At 40.7% G+C, this 19,763-nt stretch overlaps 1 protein-coding gene across 1 annotated transcript in view; it reads left to right on the top strand.

The window, feature by feature from the left end:
- The first annotated feature begins 966 nt into the window (after nt 1–966).
- The window catches only part of CD109 (CD109 molecule), a 131,598-nt gene continuing 112,801 nt past the window's right edge, over nt 967–19,763 (top strand). The window contains exons 1-2 of the mRNA XM_055330053.1: nt 967–1,181; nt 2,572–2,744. Coding sequence (XP_055186028.1) covers nt 1,108–1,181; nt 2,572–2,744 — 247 coding nt within the window. The 5' untranslated portion in view covers nt 967–1,107. The remainder of the gene's footprint in view (nt 1,182–2,571; nt 2,745–19,763) is intronic.

The following is a 19,763-nucleotide window of genomic DNA, read 5'->3' on the forward strand; positions in this document are numbered from 1 at the left end:
CCCGCACTAAAAAGTCACCATCTAAAACTTTTCTCCATGAATTAGAAACTTTAAGTTGTCAAGGACTGAATGTGCCTGTTTTCCAACAGTTTTTGGCAGTTCTCTGCTTTTATGGTGTAGTCATGGTGAAACCTGAGTCATCTGAAGATGGTGCCAGTGCTAAAGAACTGGGGAAGGAGTTGTTGCCCAGCCAGGATGGTGAGGAGCTGGGGCTCAGTCACTGTTGCAGCAGGGCTACTGTCCTACTGGGCCAGGAGAGTTACCCCAACCCTGAGTGTGTTCATACGGATCGCTCAGGGCTTTTTGGTTCTAATCATAACTAACGCCTTTAGCAAACGCCGTTTAGAGACAGTCAAAAATATAAAAAGCATCCCCCTGGATAATTGTTTCTCACAGTTCCAAGTAGCAACACCTAATTTCTGCATGTGCCAGAATTCTTTCCTTTCTTTGTTGTTGTTGTTTTTAAGTTGACAAACCGTAACATTTTCCCGGAGAGGCAAACAAAATACCTTAATTTGTGTTTCAAGTAAAAATAGTGTTTCTCCTGTCCTTTCATATACATTAACCAACTACCCAGAAAATACCTTGGTTTGGGCTGTGTGTGTGTGTGTGTGTGTGTATGTGTCTGTGTGTTTGCCATTTCTCTAAAATTATGACTCATAGTCTGGGGGACAATGATTGATTTTTTTCCACTTCGCATAGCCGCTCTGAATTTCTCCTCACAAGGATGGGCCTGTGTATTCACTCTGGGCATCGCTGGCGGGGCGCTAGTGTAAGCAGCCCGGGGAAGCCGGTGGGCTGGGGAAGCGGGGAGCGGGGGCGCTGGGGCCAGCTCCGGCGGACCGCACCTCTGACCCCCCCACCGCCCCGGGTTTTCGATGCTCGCCGGGAGCCGCGAGAAGCGCCATTGTGATGCGGGTGGGAGGGGTGGAGCCACCAAGTCCCGTCTCAATTTAGACTTCTCACTCCGCTTGCAGGCGCGCCCATTTCAGATTGCTGAACTCCGGAGTCAGGGGAAAAGAAGCGGGGAGGAGGTGGGAAGCCACACCCCGCCGCGCCCGCGAATTTCCCCAGGAGCCCACGGTGGCCCAGGCAGACGCGGCCGAGATGCGCGGCCGGGGGCTCCTGACCGCCGCCCACCTCGTGTGCGTGTGGACCGCCGTGCTGGCCGCGGGCTCGCGGTAGGAGCGGGGGCGGGCGCGGGCGCGGGCGCGGAGGGGGCGCGGGGCGGGCGCGGGCGGCGGGGCGCGCGGAGGGGGCGCGGGGCGGGCGCGGAGGGGGCGCGCGGACGGGGGCGCGGGTGGGAACCGGCCGCGGGGCGGGCGGGGGCGCGCGGAGCGGGGCGCGGGGCGGGCGCGGAGGGGGCGCGGGGCGGGCGCGGGCGGCGGGGCGCGCGGAGGGGGGCGCGGGGCGGGCGCGGAGGGGGCGCGGGTGGGAACCGGCCGCGGGGCGGGCGGGGGCGCACGGAGGGGGGCGCGGGGGCGGGCGCGGAGGGGGCGCGCGGAGGGGGGCGCGGGTGGGAACCGGCTGCGCGGCGGCCCTCGGCAGCCCCGCACCGGCCCGGAGGGCAGAGCGTCAGTCGCTGCAGCTCGGTTCTCCATGGGACAGTTACTTTCTCCACCCGTGGAAGCTGTTTAGCGTCTTTCTGGCAGTAACGACTTTTCTAGAGAGATATGTTCGTTTCAGTGCACGTTACCTCTGCCTTTCCCGTAACTTTTTTTTTCTTCTCCATACAGCGCGCCTTCTTTTCTCAAAGGCGTGTGATGTGTGTGTGTGTGTGTGTGTGTGTGTGTGTGTGTGTTTTCTCCTTCCAGACTAGCTCTCTCTCAACCCGGGCACTGGCAAGGTGTGGCCGAGGTGAAGGGAGGGAGTGGTTGCGGTGCACACACTAACTAGGAAGATAACTAATGAGACACCCTCATTAATGGAAAGCGCCCACTCCTATCTTTTTTTTTTTTTTTTTTTTTGCGGTTGAGCCTTTACCCTTGGCTTGGGCAGAGAAAGTGGTGTTTTTGCTGAATTTTTTTGCTCTGCTACACCTGGACGTTTTACCCCTGGCCGTTTAATTTCCGGTGATAGAGTTCAATCACTGGTATTTGTTAGATGATGTTTTCCGGGGCAGATGCCCATGGATGAAAGTTTGAATAAAACCCGCAAAATGTGTGTGTGTGTGTGTGTGTGTGTGTGTGTGCAAGTCAAAAAAAATCACGCTGGGATGGGGTCTGTGAAGGAGAAGTGTGGGGCTTGTACTTTGCCAATAACTTCTTGCATGCCTCGGTGCAAGCCATTTACACCGAGGCTCATCCTGTGCTGTTTGTGGTTTATACAATGGAAATAATAACACATGCTCTCCACTAGTGGTGCAGGAATTAATGCATTAAGATTGATTTATGGGAATTCTTGTTTCAATAGCATTTCAATGCAGTTGCTAAATGGAGCAGTGGGGCAATATTGGGATAATTGGAACAATTGCAGTTGGCACAGTATGGAGAGTCTCACTATCTATGAAACGTGAGGAATGGAGATGTAAGGATAAGGAACTGTGTTTTTCTCATCTCGGGGACTCTTTAGGCCTAGATTTCTGGTGACAGCCCCAGGGATTGTCAGGCCTGGAGGAAATGTGACTATTGGGGTGGAGCTTCTGGAACACAGCCCCCCCCAGGTCACCGTCAAGGCGGAGCTGGTCAAGATGGCAGCCAACCTCTCTGTCTCTGTCCTGGAAGCAGAAGGAGTCTTTGAAAAAGGTAAGAGAAACAGCATGAAGTCTTACCCTTCTGGAGTATGTTAACAAAACCACACATTAGGTAGGGTAACAGAGAAACCCCAGAGTTGCAGTGTTTTACATAGTACAATTTTAACTTTTGCTCACATAAAGTCCAAAATGGTATTCCTGGATGCTCTCCCAAGCGGCGATGCAGAGACCCAGATTCCTTCCACTTTGTGGCTCCCTGGTCATCAACATGTGGCTTCCAAATCTGCAGGGGAAGCATAGAGTTTATGTGGGCGGTTTTTATGGGATAGGCTTAGAAATGGCTCAGATCACTTCTGTTCCTCTTCTGATGGCCCCATGCTTAGCTGCAAAGGAGGCTGGGAAATAGATGCCAGTGACTGCTCAGAGGGAGAAATGGGCAAAGTCAACAGTCTGAAGCAAAACCATATTTATATATAGTTCATATAAAGCATATGTAACCATGTTTCTTTATATTTATAAAGTGCTAAGGATTTTACTAAATAGGCCCGTGGAAAGGAAAAGAGCTACACAGTGTTAAATTCAGTCTTATGGAATATTTCTTAATTTTTAAATACAGGAAAAAAATGATGTAAATGTAGGAGTCATTTGTAAAAGAACCCACATCTTGAATTTGGAATCTAATCTGGTTTAGGATTAAATTGGGTCGATGAATGTCTTCTTTTTTAATACTAAGGGAAAAATAATTTTGGGCATAAATACTTAAGCTTTTTTTTCCTATTAAAATGAACATTTATTGTATTTTTTTCTAGTTGAAAGAGTAATACATACTTGGTGCTTACATCTTAGAACTGAAGGAGAAATAAACCAAGATCACCCATAATCCTACTACCTAATATAAACACAATTAACTAAGGAGCATGTTCAGATGTTTAGTCAGAGGGCAGAAATTGAGGCATAAATGCCCATACTGTTAAGAGTTATCTTAAAACCTTAATTTAAGGGCACATAATGAAGGGTGGAAGGGATTCCACAGCAGTTCATTTTATAAATGTTTATCCTCTGTCAACAGAGAAGTTAACACCATCATGAAAGGAGATAAAATCAAAGTTTATCTATAACTGTGTTTTTTTCCCCACTGGAGATTGACTGACTAGTTTGGGATAAAAGTCAGGAAGAGGTGATATGTACAGGGGCTAAACCACTTTGTCTTTCTTTCTTTCTTTCTTTCTTTCTTTCTTTCTTTCTTTCTTTCTTTCTTTCTTTCTTTCATTCTTTTTGAATATTTTATTTATTCATGAGAGACACAGAGAGAGAGAGACAGAGACAGAGACACAGGCAGAGGGAGAAGCAGGCTCCATGCAGGGAACCCGATGTGGGACTCGATTCCAGGACCCCAGGAACATGCCCTGGGCCGAAGGCAGGCGCTAAACCGCTGAGCCACCCAGGCTCATAGGAGCTATCTCAGAAAAGTGGGAGGCCTTGTTTCCCTGGGGAGGAAATGTAGATTAGGGCTTACGATCTGGGATTGTCTTCTTGACAATAAGACAATATGATTTTGTGTGGTTACCTAACAGTTCTGAACCTCGATTTCCTTACCTATAGAATGGGGATAAATGAAACTTACTTCCCAGCGTAGGTATAAAGTGAAAGTTAGTATCCAGCATCTATGAGGAATTCAACACCAGCCATTAATATCATTTATAAGTAGTAATACTGAAGAAGATGCAGGATGCATTATTTCTTTTTATATGAGGGCAGACTTCTGCTTTCATTATTGCCTATTATTTCTGAAAACGAATGAATCCTGGTTTTATGATAATGGCTAAGGAAAATGTTGAAATACTAAGAGCAGACAATACTTAATGTAGTTCCGCATTCATTATTTAGTCACTAAGAATTACCATTTTGGCTCTACTAGTGTGGCAGTTTTACTGCAATGCAGAGGTCTAGAATAACATGGATGATTTTGATAAATATTTGGGCTTTGCACAGATATTTGTATACTCTTATTTTAGAATTTCTACTGCATTATCTTTTCTGCAATCTCCTTTATCAGTCTTTCTTTTTTCTGTAAGTAGTACCAACATGGTACAGGTGGTGGTGGCTATAACTCATTTTAAAACCTTTTCCTTAGATTTTTCTTTTGGGAAGAGAGTTGGTTATATGTCTCTGGGAAGGGTAAAGTGCTCAAGACTGGGCCAGGCAACACTATCCTGAGAGCAGAATGGATCTTTGATAAAGAGAGGGAGAAAATGTACTTCTTTTACTGGCTGTTTTCTGACTGTTGACATACAGTTTCATTGAAAAATACCATTTCTGGGAGTGCTCTCTCTCTTTCAAAGGAGAATGTTACTGTTATCAGAGGCTCTGAGTCATTGTTCTCAAAGCAGATGCTTCCTGTAATGTTAGGACTTAAGGACCAAGACTTTTTTTTTTTAAATCTAACTTCTCCAGTTGCAGCAATATGTAGACAAATGAGCATTCCAAATGAATGGATCTTCTAAATCCACAGATCCTCCTAGGATCCATTTTTTTCTTCGTTGCCACATAAACACAAACAAATAAATGCATTTTAGGTCTGATTATTTCATTACTTTTTTGTGAGGGCCTTCAGGAAAGGGTCGGTTCTAATAAAGATTCATCTTCTTGCAGAGCTGGGTAAAAAGGGGTATTATTTCTGAGTGGCTGTTTCTAACACTCTGGGTCTTTTTAGAAATTCCCAGGGCAGAGCAGTGTTTCACCATAACCAGAATGTATTGGTAGCTTAATTTACGTTAGAAATGGTAATAGCTAAGGGATTCAAATTGCAGAATATACTTTGAAAAAGGGATGGGTGAAATTGGTAAAGGGAATTAAGAATACACTTATCTTGATGAGCATTGAGTAATATATGGAAGTGTCAAATCACTATATTGTACACTTGAAACTAGTATAACACTGTATGTTAACTGCATTGGAATTAAAATTTAAATAATGGAAAAATATAAATAAATTAAAAACAATAAAAAGGCAGAAAAGTATGGCTTGTCCTCAAGGAAGAGTTCATTTATTTGTTTGACAGATAGAAGGAAGATTTTATTTACATTTCCATCCTTGAAGTCAGCAGCATTGATTACATTAGTTTTTCCATTTTTAAATGTATGAATCCTCCATTTATTTAAATATATGAATCCTCCATTTATTTGGAATCGATTATGAGTTTTTTTAGGGTAGCCCTTTAGAACAGTAACCCTTAAGGAAAAAGTGTTTCTGCTAAACTTTGTGTCATTCTCTAAAGTATATAAATGCCTCTTCGGTGGTGAAATTCAGACACTGAAGTGTGCTTGCCATTATCATCATCACCACCACTACCCTCATTGCCACTACCCATCATCACCAGCACATCATCCTCTTTATAGTGAAGAGAGCTAGGTTCATAGTCTTCTGTTGTATAAAATCATAATTGACAAAACATGGTAGAAATTCAGCAGGTAGGATCTACCAGAGAGGAGACGATGGGAGTCCCTTTGGCATTTGAAATCAATTCAGACTATATGTTGGGTGGAGAGTGAGTCTGTCCTCTCATTTCTTCCCTTCTTGTTTTTTATTTTTTCCACTAGTGTGATATTGTCCTGGAGTTCCATGCCAAATCAAGAAAAAAAAGTTTAAGAATATTTGATTTTATGGGTCATAAACAAGAACTGTCTTCTCATCTGTGAAGGCAAATGGAATGATTGAACTATGTTTGATGTCCTTGAAATTATTATTTCTGCTTCATTCCCTTCCTCTTTACAATTTGAAATGTTCATTTGTGAACTTTCAGTGTTTCTCTTGAGTGAGATTTGCCTAAAATAATAATGAATGTCGGCAGCCCCGGTGGCCCAGTGGTTTAGCGCCGCCTTCAGCCCAGGGCACGATCCTGGAGCCCGGGATGGAGTCCCACGTTGGGCTCCCTGCGTGGAGCCTGCTTCTTCCTTTGCCTGTGTCTCTGCCTCTCTCTCTCTGTGAGTCTGTCATGAATAAATAAATAAAATCTTTTAAAAAAAATAATGAATGCACCTTTCCCCCTCATTAATGAATTCATTGTTGCTGGTTTCACATGAATCTGATTTAAGAAGAAAACCTAAACAGAAAATGTCAGCTGAAACTTCAGGTGCTCTGCAGGGCATCTTGTGGTGAGTGCTTGCTGGTTGGGATACACTGTTTGTTTATTTATTGTGCCAAGCCTGCTTCCATCTTCCCATTGACATGAGACCTACTCTATGAGTGTATCCATAGCCTTTAATAATTGCTTTTTCTTTTTGCTCTAAAATCTTGGAGAGTTAATGGGGGGGGGGTGTTTACTTCCTATTTTTTGAGTTAAAAATTCTTCTTTGTCATTTATTGTTTTTCTGTCTTTCTCACATTGACAATGGAGTATTTTATTTTCCATTTTGATCCAGTAAGGGTGGGAAATCAATATTTCATAAAACTTGAGATATTATCTGAAAAACCTAAAAAAAATCATCCAGTTCAGTTTGGATGGCTTTCTGGTGGAAACAAAACTCCTGAACATACGTTTCATGGCTTGTAGATCAAAATCAGTCCCATGGTTTTTATGAGAGTAGATTAATTAGTGTAGTGTGTAGGCAGATCTCCCAGGGCAGGTTTTCACAGGCAGCTTTGCCGGTAGAACTCAGTCTGAACTTGTAGTTACGTGAGAATTATTTTTAAAGGGTGTGGACTCTTCATTCACATGTCTTTGCTATTGTGTGTGATATATATATAAATAGGTAGGTGGGGCCGGAGGATAAAGGACCATAGTGTAGTGATGGTGTGGTTGGGCTCTGAAGCCAGGCTACCTGAATGTCCTTCCATTAGTGGTTGTGTGGCTGTGGCCAGTCATGATCTCACCAGGCTTTAGTTTTATTATCTGGAGCATAGTGGTTCCTGCCTTATGCAATTACATGGTTATTGTGTGGATTAAGTGAGGTAACATGTTTAAAGCACTTAACACATAGGAATTATTCAAGAAAATGGCAGCTGTTGTTTTAGAAAAGAATAGCAACAGTCGTGGCAGAGGCAATTAATAATCATCTGTTGGCATGATCTTGAACTGGGAACTCTATGAAAGGCACATCACTAGGGGGTGCTGAGAAGGGATTTAACATATTACATATTGAGTTTCCTTATAGTGCCAGGGACTTAATGCGCAATGCTTAACTTCAGTAACCTTGTGAGGAAGGCACTGTTATCTTCATTTTAGAGATGAAGAAACTGAGGCTAAGGGAGAAAAAAACATTTTTTCGGAGTTAACAAGGTAAATAGTAAAGCCTGCATTTGAGGTTGGTTCTATTGGTTCTGAATTTGAAGGTTTAGACTGGCTGGAAGAGCATTACATATTTTTTGTTTCCCTTACTTTGGGATATTGATGTAGTGTTGTATCAGTTAGCTTCCTCTAAAATGATTGTTATGTTTGCTTGTGGTGATTTAGTCTTGGATCTAATGAAATCTAATCTGGATCTGAAGAATCACAGTGCAATGCAAGCTCTCTACCCAGTTTACTTGGAGCTTTATCGAATTTTGGATCTGGATGGAACCTCAGAGATAAGTCAATTCAGTCACCTAATTTATGGCTGAGGAGACTGAGGCCTGGTGTTTGATGACTTGCCCAAGGTGAAATTGCTTATTGGTAGCAGAACTGAAAATCTCACATGTCCCCAAATTTGCAGTCCAATGCTGTTTCCATTATACTCTAGGAAACTTTCCTAACATATGGAGAAGTATGTGTAAGACCCAGGATATATTTGAAAATGTTGATTTTTCTGATATGGAAGAAAATAAGGCTAACTAAGGAGTTTTAAAATGCTTACCTGCATATTTGTGCAAGTCTCTTGTTTCAGCTCAAGGTAGAGTTGCTCTTTCTGGACTAATGGTTCTGCATGGGGTGGGGGTGGGGCTTGGGGCCTCATAGATCTTCCTAACACTAAATCATGTTGCTGGATTTCTCGCAGTGTGAATTGTGCTTATTAAAAATACAGACTCAGGGTGCCTTGCTTGCCAGTTGGCAGAGCATTCGATTCTTGATCTCAGGGTTGTGGGTTCGAGCCTCACATTGGGTGCAGAGATTACCTAAAAATAAAATCATAAACAAAATGCAGACTCATGGTCACCCCTTCAAGACATCCGTAAGGTCTGGGAATCTAAATTTTATTTTGAGCAGTAATCACAAGTGATTCGTAGCCCCATTAAAATGAGAACGACTACTCTTTAGTATCTTACGAATTGCTCCTACCAAGTACTGGAAAGCCTGAGAGTGAGAGGCATGCCTTTGCAAGTCTCAGATGATTCATAGCAGCTGAGAGAAGTCCCCTCCCAGACTTCTGTATTTGCTTTCAAGCAGCCCCCAACCCTAAGAATGGATGTTAATTTTAAGTGATGGAGAAACATATTTTGGGATTTAATTATGAATCAGTGATTGAGTGAAGCTGAAAGTGAACATACTGATTCTTTAAACTCCAAGTTAAACATGTGCTACTCCTCTTCTTACACGAAATGAGTCACTGTTCCTCAGTGACTCACTGAGGGGTTGTGGTGGAAATAGAAATTAGATCCTGTAAGAATTTGGGCTGGGTTACTGTTTGATCCTTTATGTTGTTAAGAGGGCTTTATAATGCTGAAACTAGTTGTTTGCCCAATGACATCTCCTCCCCCCACCTTAATTTATTATTTACTGATTATTTGCTGTATATGGATGTGGATGAATGGGGGTGTGTGTGGAATAAGAGGAAGGAAGGATTAAGAAAGGTTCAGAGGCTCCAGAAGGATAACCTGTAATATTTATAGTGCAGAAGGCTGGAGAGTTTTTATTTCTTGTTTGTATAAAAATTCATGTGGTTTGTAAATAGTACTTCTTGTGTGTGACCCTGTGCCTGGTACTGTTACCTTTTACATCCAGAACTATACAAATGTCCATTCATACATGTTCCACTTCTGCTGATATATTTGGCATTTAGTGGGAACAGTTATTTCACATTCTAGAGGAGGAGAGGGTGTGCCAGAGGAAAGATCTGACAGCTAGGAGTGGCAGCTATGGGGAGATAGAGGTTTGTGTGTATGTTTTCTGAAAAGATGCTACATTCTGCTTTAGGTGTAAGTTTAGGAAGACATCCGGGTGGAAATGTGCAGCAGATAGTTTGAAATTGTAGCAGGGAGAGAGTTTAAGGAATTGTTTTCATAGAGGCAGACAATATTTGAAGTCTTGGTGGAAATGCCTGAGATTGACAAGAGCGACAAAGCTTGAGGAGCAAGACTGATGACAGAAGCTTGCAAGAAGGAAAATCAGTCAATGAAAGGGATAAACAACGTGCAGCCAGAGACAGGGATAGACTGAAGATGGTGATATGTTTCAGAAGCTGAGGGAAGGAAGTTACAAGAAGTGAATGGTTTTAAGCTGAATGTTGGGAGCAAAAGCCAAGTTTTAAGTAATAAATGGGTAGTGAGAAACTATAAGAGTGTAGGCTACTCTTTACTGAACTTTGACAGTTGAAAGGAGAGAGGTATATGTTCTCTTAAAATGCCCAGTAGAGAGGTAAAAGGGTTGATGTAAAAGGAAGGGGTGGATAATTCATGGATAAGAAGTGGTGGGATCAGGATTAAGAGCACAGGTAAGTGGATTAATCCTTAAAAAAGAAACCCAACTTTTTCTTTTTGTTTTGGTGCAAGAAAAGCAAGAGAACAGATAACGAAATAAATATTTTGAGGTATGAACTTGAGATGAAGAATAAAATTAAAATACGGTTTTAGGAAAACTTTGCAGTATTTATCTGCCTCTAAATTGTACATACCTGGCCATCTCTTCAATAGGGAGTGGGGATATATGTTACAAGTAGTGGCCCTTTGGAGAGAGAAATACAAATTGGAGATATTCCCTGGTCATGTCCAAATGGGTCCCTGCTGGATTGTGGGATGTTGGAATGCAAGGCCTGATATTTGTATTGGCTATCAAGAGAAGGAACACAGGAGAATAGAGAAGAGAATGGGGTATTTATGGTGGTAATATGCTTCACTTGAACCTGTAGGGATTGGGTAGTTATTTTATTATTGCCATGGGAATGTCAGTGTGAGTAAGAAGTGGAATTGTAACTTATTAACTCTTGGTCTGGGCTAAGATGATCATCATACCAAAGGTGCAATGACAAAACTTGAGGAGAAGGAAATTATAATGGGTTCTGGTCTTGCTCTGTTTCTTCCAGTCTTTGTTTCTTTTAGGAAAACTCCATGACTTGACTTTCTTACCTTGCAAGGGTGAGGGTGAAATTGACCAAAGAAAATTTGATGAAGGAAGTTGGGTGGGGAGTAGTAGTAGGCAGGTCCTTGGGTGTTTAGTTTTGAAGATATGACTCATGAATTAATTAATTAATTTCGAAAAAAATTTATTTATTTATTCATGAGAGACACACAGAGAGAGGCAGAGACACAGGCAGAGGGAGAAGCAGGCTCCCCGCAGGGAACTCGATGCAGGACTCCATCCTGGGACTCCGGGATCAGGTCCTGTGCCAAGGCAGATGCTCAACCACTGAGCCACCCAGGGGTCCTTCATGAACTAGTTTAAAAGCCAGAGTGGTAAAGTACTCAGAAATAAACAGGGAGTTACATTCTCTTAAGAGTACTTCATAGGTTCCTTTTGGTAGGGCAACGTTGGGAGATTACATTTATGAAAATGTAGCTGGCAGCAATGATTTAATATTATAAATTTAAATTTTGCTGAAATCTTGTTAAATCTTTTCAGAAATATAGTTGAGACAGGGTGTTGCTATTTTGAGAATTCCAAATATTTATTAGGCATCAAATTGTATATGGCACAGCATTGGGTGGTGTAAATATTTGGCTTCTCACTGGGATGCAAAGTAGGTTTCATTTCATGTGCTGTCTTAGGTTTATGGTAGAGGCTGCTTGCAGTGCTGTGTTGATGGTGTCAAGGAAAAGTCTGGGTTCACTGGAATAGAGAGTAGATGGATTAACTGTGTCTGCCATGGGTATGGGAATAGGGAGTATGGTATGAATGCTGCGAATGAGCCTGTTGGGTTGAAGAGGGATGGACTTCTACAGGGCTACGTGGGAGCTTGAGGTAATCACAACATGATAAGAGAGAAAAGGTAGAAGAGTGTTGTGTTCAAATATTAACCTTGCAAGTGCACCAAGCTACAGAGGGATAGGGAGGGAACATGAGATTTTGTTTGGACTAATATTTTGGAAGGTCTGTTCTGTACAGTTTGGGAGATATGGCGGGTAAACTGGGGGTTCTTAAACCATATTGGAATCAAAACCTTAACACTACCTCTTACTACTTAAGTGGCCTTGGGCTAGTCACTTTATTTCATCTAATCTCCATTTCTTCATTTGTATAATGGCAATAATAATAGAGCCTACCTTAGAGCATTGTTTTGAATATTAAATGAGATAGTGCTTAGGAGCCACACTGTGCAGTATGGTAGCCATGACTTACCTGTGCTTTTTTTTTTTTTTAAAGATTTATTTATTTATGATAGACATAGAGAGAAAGAGAGAGGCAGAGACACAGGAGGAGGGAGAAGCAGGCTTCATGTCGGGAGCCCGACGTGGGACTCAATCCCGGGACTCCAGGATCGCGCCCTGGGCCAAAGGCAGGCTCTAAACTGCTGAGCCACCCAGGGATCCCCTTACCTGTGGGTTTTGAGTGCTTGAACTGTGACTTGTGCAAATTGAGATGGACTACAAGTATAAAATACACACTGGATTTTTGAATACTTAATACCAAAAAATGCAGTAAAACTGAAATTTTTTTAAACTGATAATTTTTCAGTATTGATTATACATTCAATGATAATATTTTGAGTATATTGGGTTATATAAAATATGTTATTAAAATTAATTTTATCCTTTTTTTATTGCACTGCTTTAGCACGTTTATCATATTGTCTGGCACATAGTAAACACTGGAGAATGTCAGCTGTGTTGTCGTACCTAGCACTTCCTAGTATCATATGTTATTATTGATGTCACCCTTGTGAGCACCAGCTGTGGCATCAGGCCAGGTCTCTATTGATGGCAGTTTGATTCTAACTCAAGCAGGCCTTCAACCTTATTCCTTATCCCTTGAGAAAGGAGGAAATCTCCCTAAAAAAGCCCCATACCATAGGGGGCAATAAACTTTTTCTATAAAAGGCCAGGTGGTAAACATGGTAGGTTTTGCTGCCTTATGGTTTTTGTTGTTTGTGTTTTTAGCAGCAAAGTAGTTACAGAGATGGTGCAGAGTAAATGCGTGTGCTCATGGAACTTTACGGACCCTGAATTTGGAGTTCATATAATTTTCATGTGTCATGAAATATTATTTTTTCTTTTTCCAGCTATATAAAAATGCAAAACCATTTTTAGTTCACAAACTATATGAAAGTAGGTGTGGGCTTTATTTGGCCCTTGGGCTATAAATTGCAAACCCTGCCATTGCAAATGCCCTGTACATTTACTTAGTAGCCCAGAGCCTTGTTTGACTCTTGGTTTTACATATGTGTCAAACCTAACATTTGGCTTATACTACTGTACCATTGTATTTATTTTACTTTTAGGGGGTTTTGTTTGACCTAGTGATTCACAGTGGTCTAAAGGGAACAAAACACTATGAAACTTGTGTTTATTGAGATGTTTGTAAATGAATGAGGCAGGAGAGAAAAATAGTTAAAGACCCGCAGAAAGGACCAAAGGAGATTTTTTTTTGCTTGGTTTTACTCGAAATGCTGGTCGTTTCTGTATAGATTGGATTCACTGGAGAGTTACTTAGCTTTAAAGTGACATTAAGCTGTGAAGCAGAAGCATATTTTAAGGTTTTGTCCTCCACAGATAGGTAGTGGGAAATTCCCTTTCTCACTTTGTCCATCTGTGATCTGAGAAAATGCTGAATGAGAGAGTATTTAATAACTTGGTAAGGAGGTCAAAGTTTTCAGCTAAGAAAGTGATATACTTAAGATTATGTTGCTGAGTATCAGAGAGCTACCAAGAATAATTAAGCAATAAATACTAAGTGAGGCATATAAATATATATATGTGTTTATATATTTGCATATATATTTATATACGTACACGCAGCATATACATATATATGTATATGCATATAATGGAAAAACTTTCTTCTTCCATAGAGAATATTTCTGGATCTGTTGGATTTCCAATTATACACACTCCTTCCCTTCAGCAGTTCTCCACAGAGCTATTTGGTGAACACAGATGTCAGAAGAGGCAGCATATGGTATTATAGAGTGTGTTTAAAAAGTTAAAGGAAGGTTAGTTTTTGTGTATGCTTATTACATAACTTAAAAATAGCTTGACTCTATTTGTAAATTAAACGGCCAGCTGTCAGGCTTATGCCAAGTGTGAAGCCTTAAAACAAGGTTCCTTTTGAGTGGCTTCTGCAATATTGGGAAGGAGAAAGCATCTGAAAGGGTTCTAAGATTGACTTTCTGTGGTTATACACAAAAATGACCTGGATTTTACAGACTTATCTACAATAATGTTGAGAAGGACCTTGCATAAAAGAGCAGATCTTTAGTCCGTGATTTAAAGGCATGCCAGGCAGTGTTTCAAGAGGTGCTCTCACTCTTTCCTGTGTCTGAGCAGAACCTTGCTCCGAGGGAGCTGAAATGGTTGCAAAAATTTGCAAATGCTGTCTATTTAATCTTCAACCTAGCAACAGCACAGAAAGATTACTATTCCTCATCTACATTCCCACCACTCTGCTCCCAGTTGTATGTTTTGATTGTGTAAATTATTGCTAGAATGTTAGGATGTTCACAGAAGGCTTAGTAAGTGCCTGGGACATTCCAAGCTGCATTTGTAAATTTAGAGAGAAAACAAATTGAAAAAAATGTCAAGTGCTTAAAGTTGACCTTTTAATAAGGACACATGAGACTAGTGAGTGGGCTTTAAATTGGATCTCCCTACACATCCTTTGAGCCACTCTCTGAACCTAGCAAGAATTAGGGGTGGGTGCTCCTGCTTTTCGGTGCAGTTCTGTGTCTGGCTCTGTTTTTCTTGGGCCTATGAACACACAACTGTCATGTGTCAGAGTAGTGAGAGCCAGGCATGCAGTCAACTTTCTCTTCCAGTTATTCTTTAATGAGAAAACCCCTCAAAGGTTTGACCCAAAAGAGCTACATTAAAAAAAAGTTCTATGAAATGGGATTTCCTGAACTTCAAATCTGGATAGCTGGTCTTGAATTTCAGCTGAAATGCTTGCCCTCTGATTAATCAGCCTACTGGATTTATTTGGATTGTAGATTCACAGCTGTTTTTTACTTTCTCCTTGTTTAGTGTCTCTTAGATAAAAATAAATACCACCCCTCCCCACCCCCGACTCAACAAATACACTTAGTCTTTGTAAATTTGCCAGTGATGGGAGGTAGACTGTGTCAGGCCATGATGGAAAGGAAGCACATTGTTTCCTCCAAGTCCCTGGGCTCAGAAAATAGTCAACCCCAATGATTTATCTTAAAGTAATGAAAAATAAATACCTCTCCACAATCAAGGGTACTTGTTTTTTGGGCGCAGCTTTCTGCACTTTAGTTTTGTCCACTTTATCCCACTGTAGGGTAGTGTGGTGGATGCTGTGCTGTACCACCAGGTAGAGCCCTTTGGAGAAGGACTGATTTCCTCAAGCACCTGGGAGTGCTGCGGCAGACTGCCCTCACAGCCAGCTCCCTTTGGAGATTGCATCTGCTAAAGAGAATTGCCTTGCCTGAGGGGCACCCCTCCTTGGGTGAAGGTCCAGCTCCGTTCCCCTGCTTCCGAGTGTCCCTTGTGGACACCTCTGGAACCTGTCTTGCAGCTCCACCTCCCCCTCTCCCTAGTCCTGTCTCCTTTCTTTTCCCTTCTCTGTGTGCTGATCACAGGAGCACTCCCTAACAACACTCTTGGCACTTTAATCACTATCTCAGAGTTGGCGTTCCTGGGATCCCGCTATAGACAGATGTAGTTATTGTTTACCTTTCCTTTGAAGAGGGATTTTTCGGATCTTGAAATTAACTTCAAATGTGTCGAAACTGTGTGAAGAAGTGATATAAGAGTCGGGAAATTTTCTAGGTTTTATATCCTCTTCAGAAGGTTTTGTATAACATGAACTTTTTAAAAAATTAGTTCTGCTATTGCAGTGCTTATAGGATAACTGTAAAGTTTGGGAGAAACATGGATGAAGAAGAATCCCTAGGTTCTCTGATCACTAGCATAGAGCTGAGGAGAGGAGACCTGAGGTAATTGAGATTTTGAATCTTTATGAGTGGTAGTGATAACATGCTCAAAGAAACTCTCTAGCCTGGGGAACTTTCACAATAATCAAGGGTATGTAGAGTAAAAGAACAAAGGTACAGCTGCTGTTCTTGTACCTAGAGGCAGTATGGAGTGGTGGTTTACAGCTCAGACCCAAGAGCCAGGCTGCCTGGGTTAGAATCTTGGCTCTGTTACTTCTTTCCTGTGTGACCTTGGGCTAGTCACTTAATGTCTCTTGTGACTCAGGGTTCTCATTTATAAAATAAGGAAAATAATACTTAATAGGATTATGATGCAGATTAGATCAGTTAATATATGTAAGGCTTTTATAACATCATAAATAGTATCTATTATTATTTTATTCACCAAATTAAAAAATTGTATGTGGTCAGAACTGTTGGTGGTTTTATTGCTTCTAATCAGAAATGTGAGTCTTCCATCCTCTAGACTAACATTGTCCAATTGAAGTATGATGCTATCACGTATGTAATATAACATTTTCTATTAACCAAATAAAAAAGTAAAAAATAAGGGTACCTGGGTGGCTCAATTGGTTAAACATCCAACTCTTGGTTTTGGCTCAGGTCATGATCTCAGACCCACTATGACAAAGACGGACTCCATGCTTAGCATGGAGTCGGCTTGCCCCACCCTCTATTCCCTACATTCTCTCTCTGGAATAAATAAATGAAATCTTTGGGGAAAAAAAGGTGAAAAATAGGGGTCCTAGCTGGCTCAGTCAGTGGAGCGTGTGACTCTTGATCTTGGGGTTTTGGGTTTAAGCTTCATGTTGTGGGTAGAGATTACTTAAAAATAAAATCTTAGAAAAAATGGTAAAGAAAATCCAGATAAAATTATTTTAATTATATTTTATTTTCTAAATTTTTATTTATTTATTCATGAGAGACAGAGAGAAAGAGATGCAGAGACACAGGCAGAGGGAGAAGCAGGCTCCATGTAGGGAGCCCGACATGGGACTCAATCCTGGATCTCCAGGATCAGGCCCTGGATTGAAGGTGGCGCTAAACCGCTGAGCCACCTGGGCTGCCCCCCCCTTTTAAATTTTTAGATAAAATTAATTTTATTTTATTTATTTATTTTTTTTAATTTTATTTATTTATGATAGTCACAGAGAGAGGGAGAGAGAGAGAGGCAGAGACACAGGCAGAGGGAGAAGCAGGCTCCATGCACCGGGAGCCCGATGTGGGATTCGATCCCGGGTCTCCAGGATCGCGCCCTGGGCCAAAGGCAGGCACCAAACCGCTGCACCACCCAGGGATCCCAATAAAATTAATTTTAATAATATACTTTATTTAATCCAATAATTCATAAATATTATCAGTTCAACATGTACTTACTCTAAAATTATTGCTGAGATAGTTTATATTCTTTTTGCTTTTTTAAGTCTTAGAAATATGGGTGTATTTTGCATTTGTAGCACATTTCAGTAGCTTATTTTATTTTATTTTGTTTTTTATTTTTATTTATTTATTTATTTTTTTCAGTAGCTCATTTTAATAGCCACTGTGGCTAGAGGCTCTTGTGTTGCACTATGCTTCTTTAGAAGTTTGCTAGTTAATCTTTTTATTTCAAGAGTGTTCTGTCATCCATTTCTGTGACTGAACCACTCTGAAACTTAGCAGTTAAAAACACTAGTTCATTATTTCTCATGAGTCTCACTCACCCAGCTTGTACTCATAAGATTGATGATTATTGCTTGAGACAGTTATTTCCATGATAATTGTGAAATTTTCTAATTCCATGATTCCTTCTACATTTACTGGTTGGAATTCTATGGTAAAGAAGAACTTTTTCTTCTCCTTCACTTAGTCATCTATTTGATTATTGAACAACATGAGTTCGTGGACTCTTACTTTATTCAGTAGTTGTAATCCATAACCTACAATTTATTTGAATGTTCAAGTCATCTGACCATTTCATTATGTATATTGTTATATGCATAATATTTTTATATTATTTATATATTTATATAATTTATACAAATATATATAATAGAATGATCAGACGATTTGAACATAAAGGCTTTTTCTTTTTTTTGCAGATTTCCCATATTATCTGTGTCCCCACACAAGCATAGCCTCCCCCATTATCAACATCACTAACTAGAATGGTACTTTTTTTTTTAAGATTTTATTTATTCATGAGAGCCACACACACACAGAGACAGAGACACAGGCAGAGGGAGAAGCAGGCTCCCCACAGGGAGCCTGATATGTGACTCGATCCCAGATCCTGGGATCACACCCTGAGCCGAAGGCAGACACTCAACCACTGAGCCACCCGGGAATCGCACATTATTATTATTATTATTATTATTATTATTATTTTAGCAAGAATGAACCTACACTGACACATCATAATCATCCAACGTCCATTATTTACCTTAGGTTCACTCTTGTGTATTCTGTGGGTTTTGGCAAATGTATAATGATATACCATCATTATAATATTATACAGAGTATTTTCACTGCCCTGAAGACCCTCTGTGCTCTGCCTATTCATATCTCTGTACCACCTTGCAGTAACCTGATCTTTTTTTTGTATCAATTGTTTTGCTTTTTTCCAGAATGTTGTTTATTTGGAGTCAGGCAGTATGTCACCTTTTCAGACTGGCTTCTTTCACTTAGCAATATGCATTTAGGGTTCCCCGTGTCTTTTCATGGCTTGATAGCTCATTTCTTTTTAGAGTTGTATAATATTCCATTGTCTGGATGTATCACAGCTTATTTATCCACTCACTGATTGCAGGAAATTTGGCTGCTTCTAAGCTTTGGCAGTTATGAATAAAGCTGCCTTAAATATCTGTGTGCAGATTTTTGTGTGGTCATACTTTTTCAGTTCTTTTGAGTAAATACCAAGGAGTGTAATTGCTGGTTTGTATGGTAAGAATATGTTAAGTTTTGTTGCCAAACTTGTCTTCTCAAGTGGCCATACCATTTTGCATTGCATACCAGCAGTATGTGAGAGTTCCTATTGCTCCACATCCTGGCCAGCATTTGATATTGTCAGTGATGGATGCCAGCATCCTGGTATCTTATTGATTTAATCTGCATTTCCCTCTGATGTGGAGCATCTTTTATTGTGCTTATTTGCCATCGGTGTATATTCCTTGCTGAGCTGTCTGTTAATGACTTTGGTCCATTTTTTAGTTGGTCATTTGTTTTCTCATTGTTGAGTTTTAAGAGTTCTTTGTATGTTTTTGATTATAGTTCTTTTTTATTTATTTATTTATTTTTTATTTTTTATTTTTTTTTGATTATAGTTCTTTATCATATGTGTCTTTTGCAGATATTTTTTCCCAGTTTGCAGTGTTTCTTCGTTTCTCTTGACATTGTCTTTTGCATAGCAGAAGTTTTTAATTTTGACGAAGTCCACTTTATGAATTCTTTTTAAAAAAAGATCTTATTTATTAAAAAAGATTTTATTTATTAATTTGAGAGGGAGAGAGAGAGAGGGAAAGAGAGCAAGAGAGAGTGAGTGAGCACGAGTTGGGGGGGATGGAGAAGCAGACCCCCCTGCTGAGCAGGGAGCCTAACATGGGGCTCAGTCCTAGGACCCCGTGATCACAACCTGACCTGAAGGCAGATGCTTCACTCACTGAACCACCCAGGTGCCCCTGAATTATTTCTTTAATGGATTGAATCTTTGGTGTTACATCTAAAAAGACCAAGGTCATCAATGTTTTCTCCTATGTTATGTTCTAGGAATTTTGTAGTTATGCTTTTTATAAGTCTATGATCCATTTTGAGTTAATTTTTCTGAAAAGAGTAAAGTCTGTGTCTATATTCATTTGTTT

The sequence above is a fragment of the Nyctereutes procyonoides genome, unplaced genomic scaffold (genome assembly GCF_905146905.1).
Source record: "Nyctereutes procyonoides isolate TBG_1078 unplaced genomic scaffold, NYPRO_anot_genome, whole genome shotgun sequence".
Taxonomy (NCBI): Eukaryota; Metazoa; Chordata; class Mammalia; order Carnivora; family Canidae; genus Nyctereutes; species Nyctereutes procyonoides.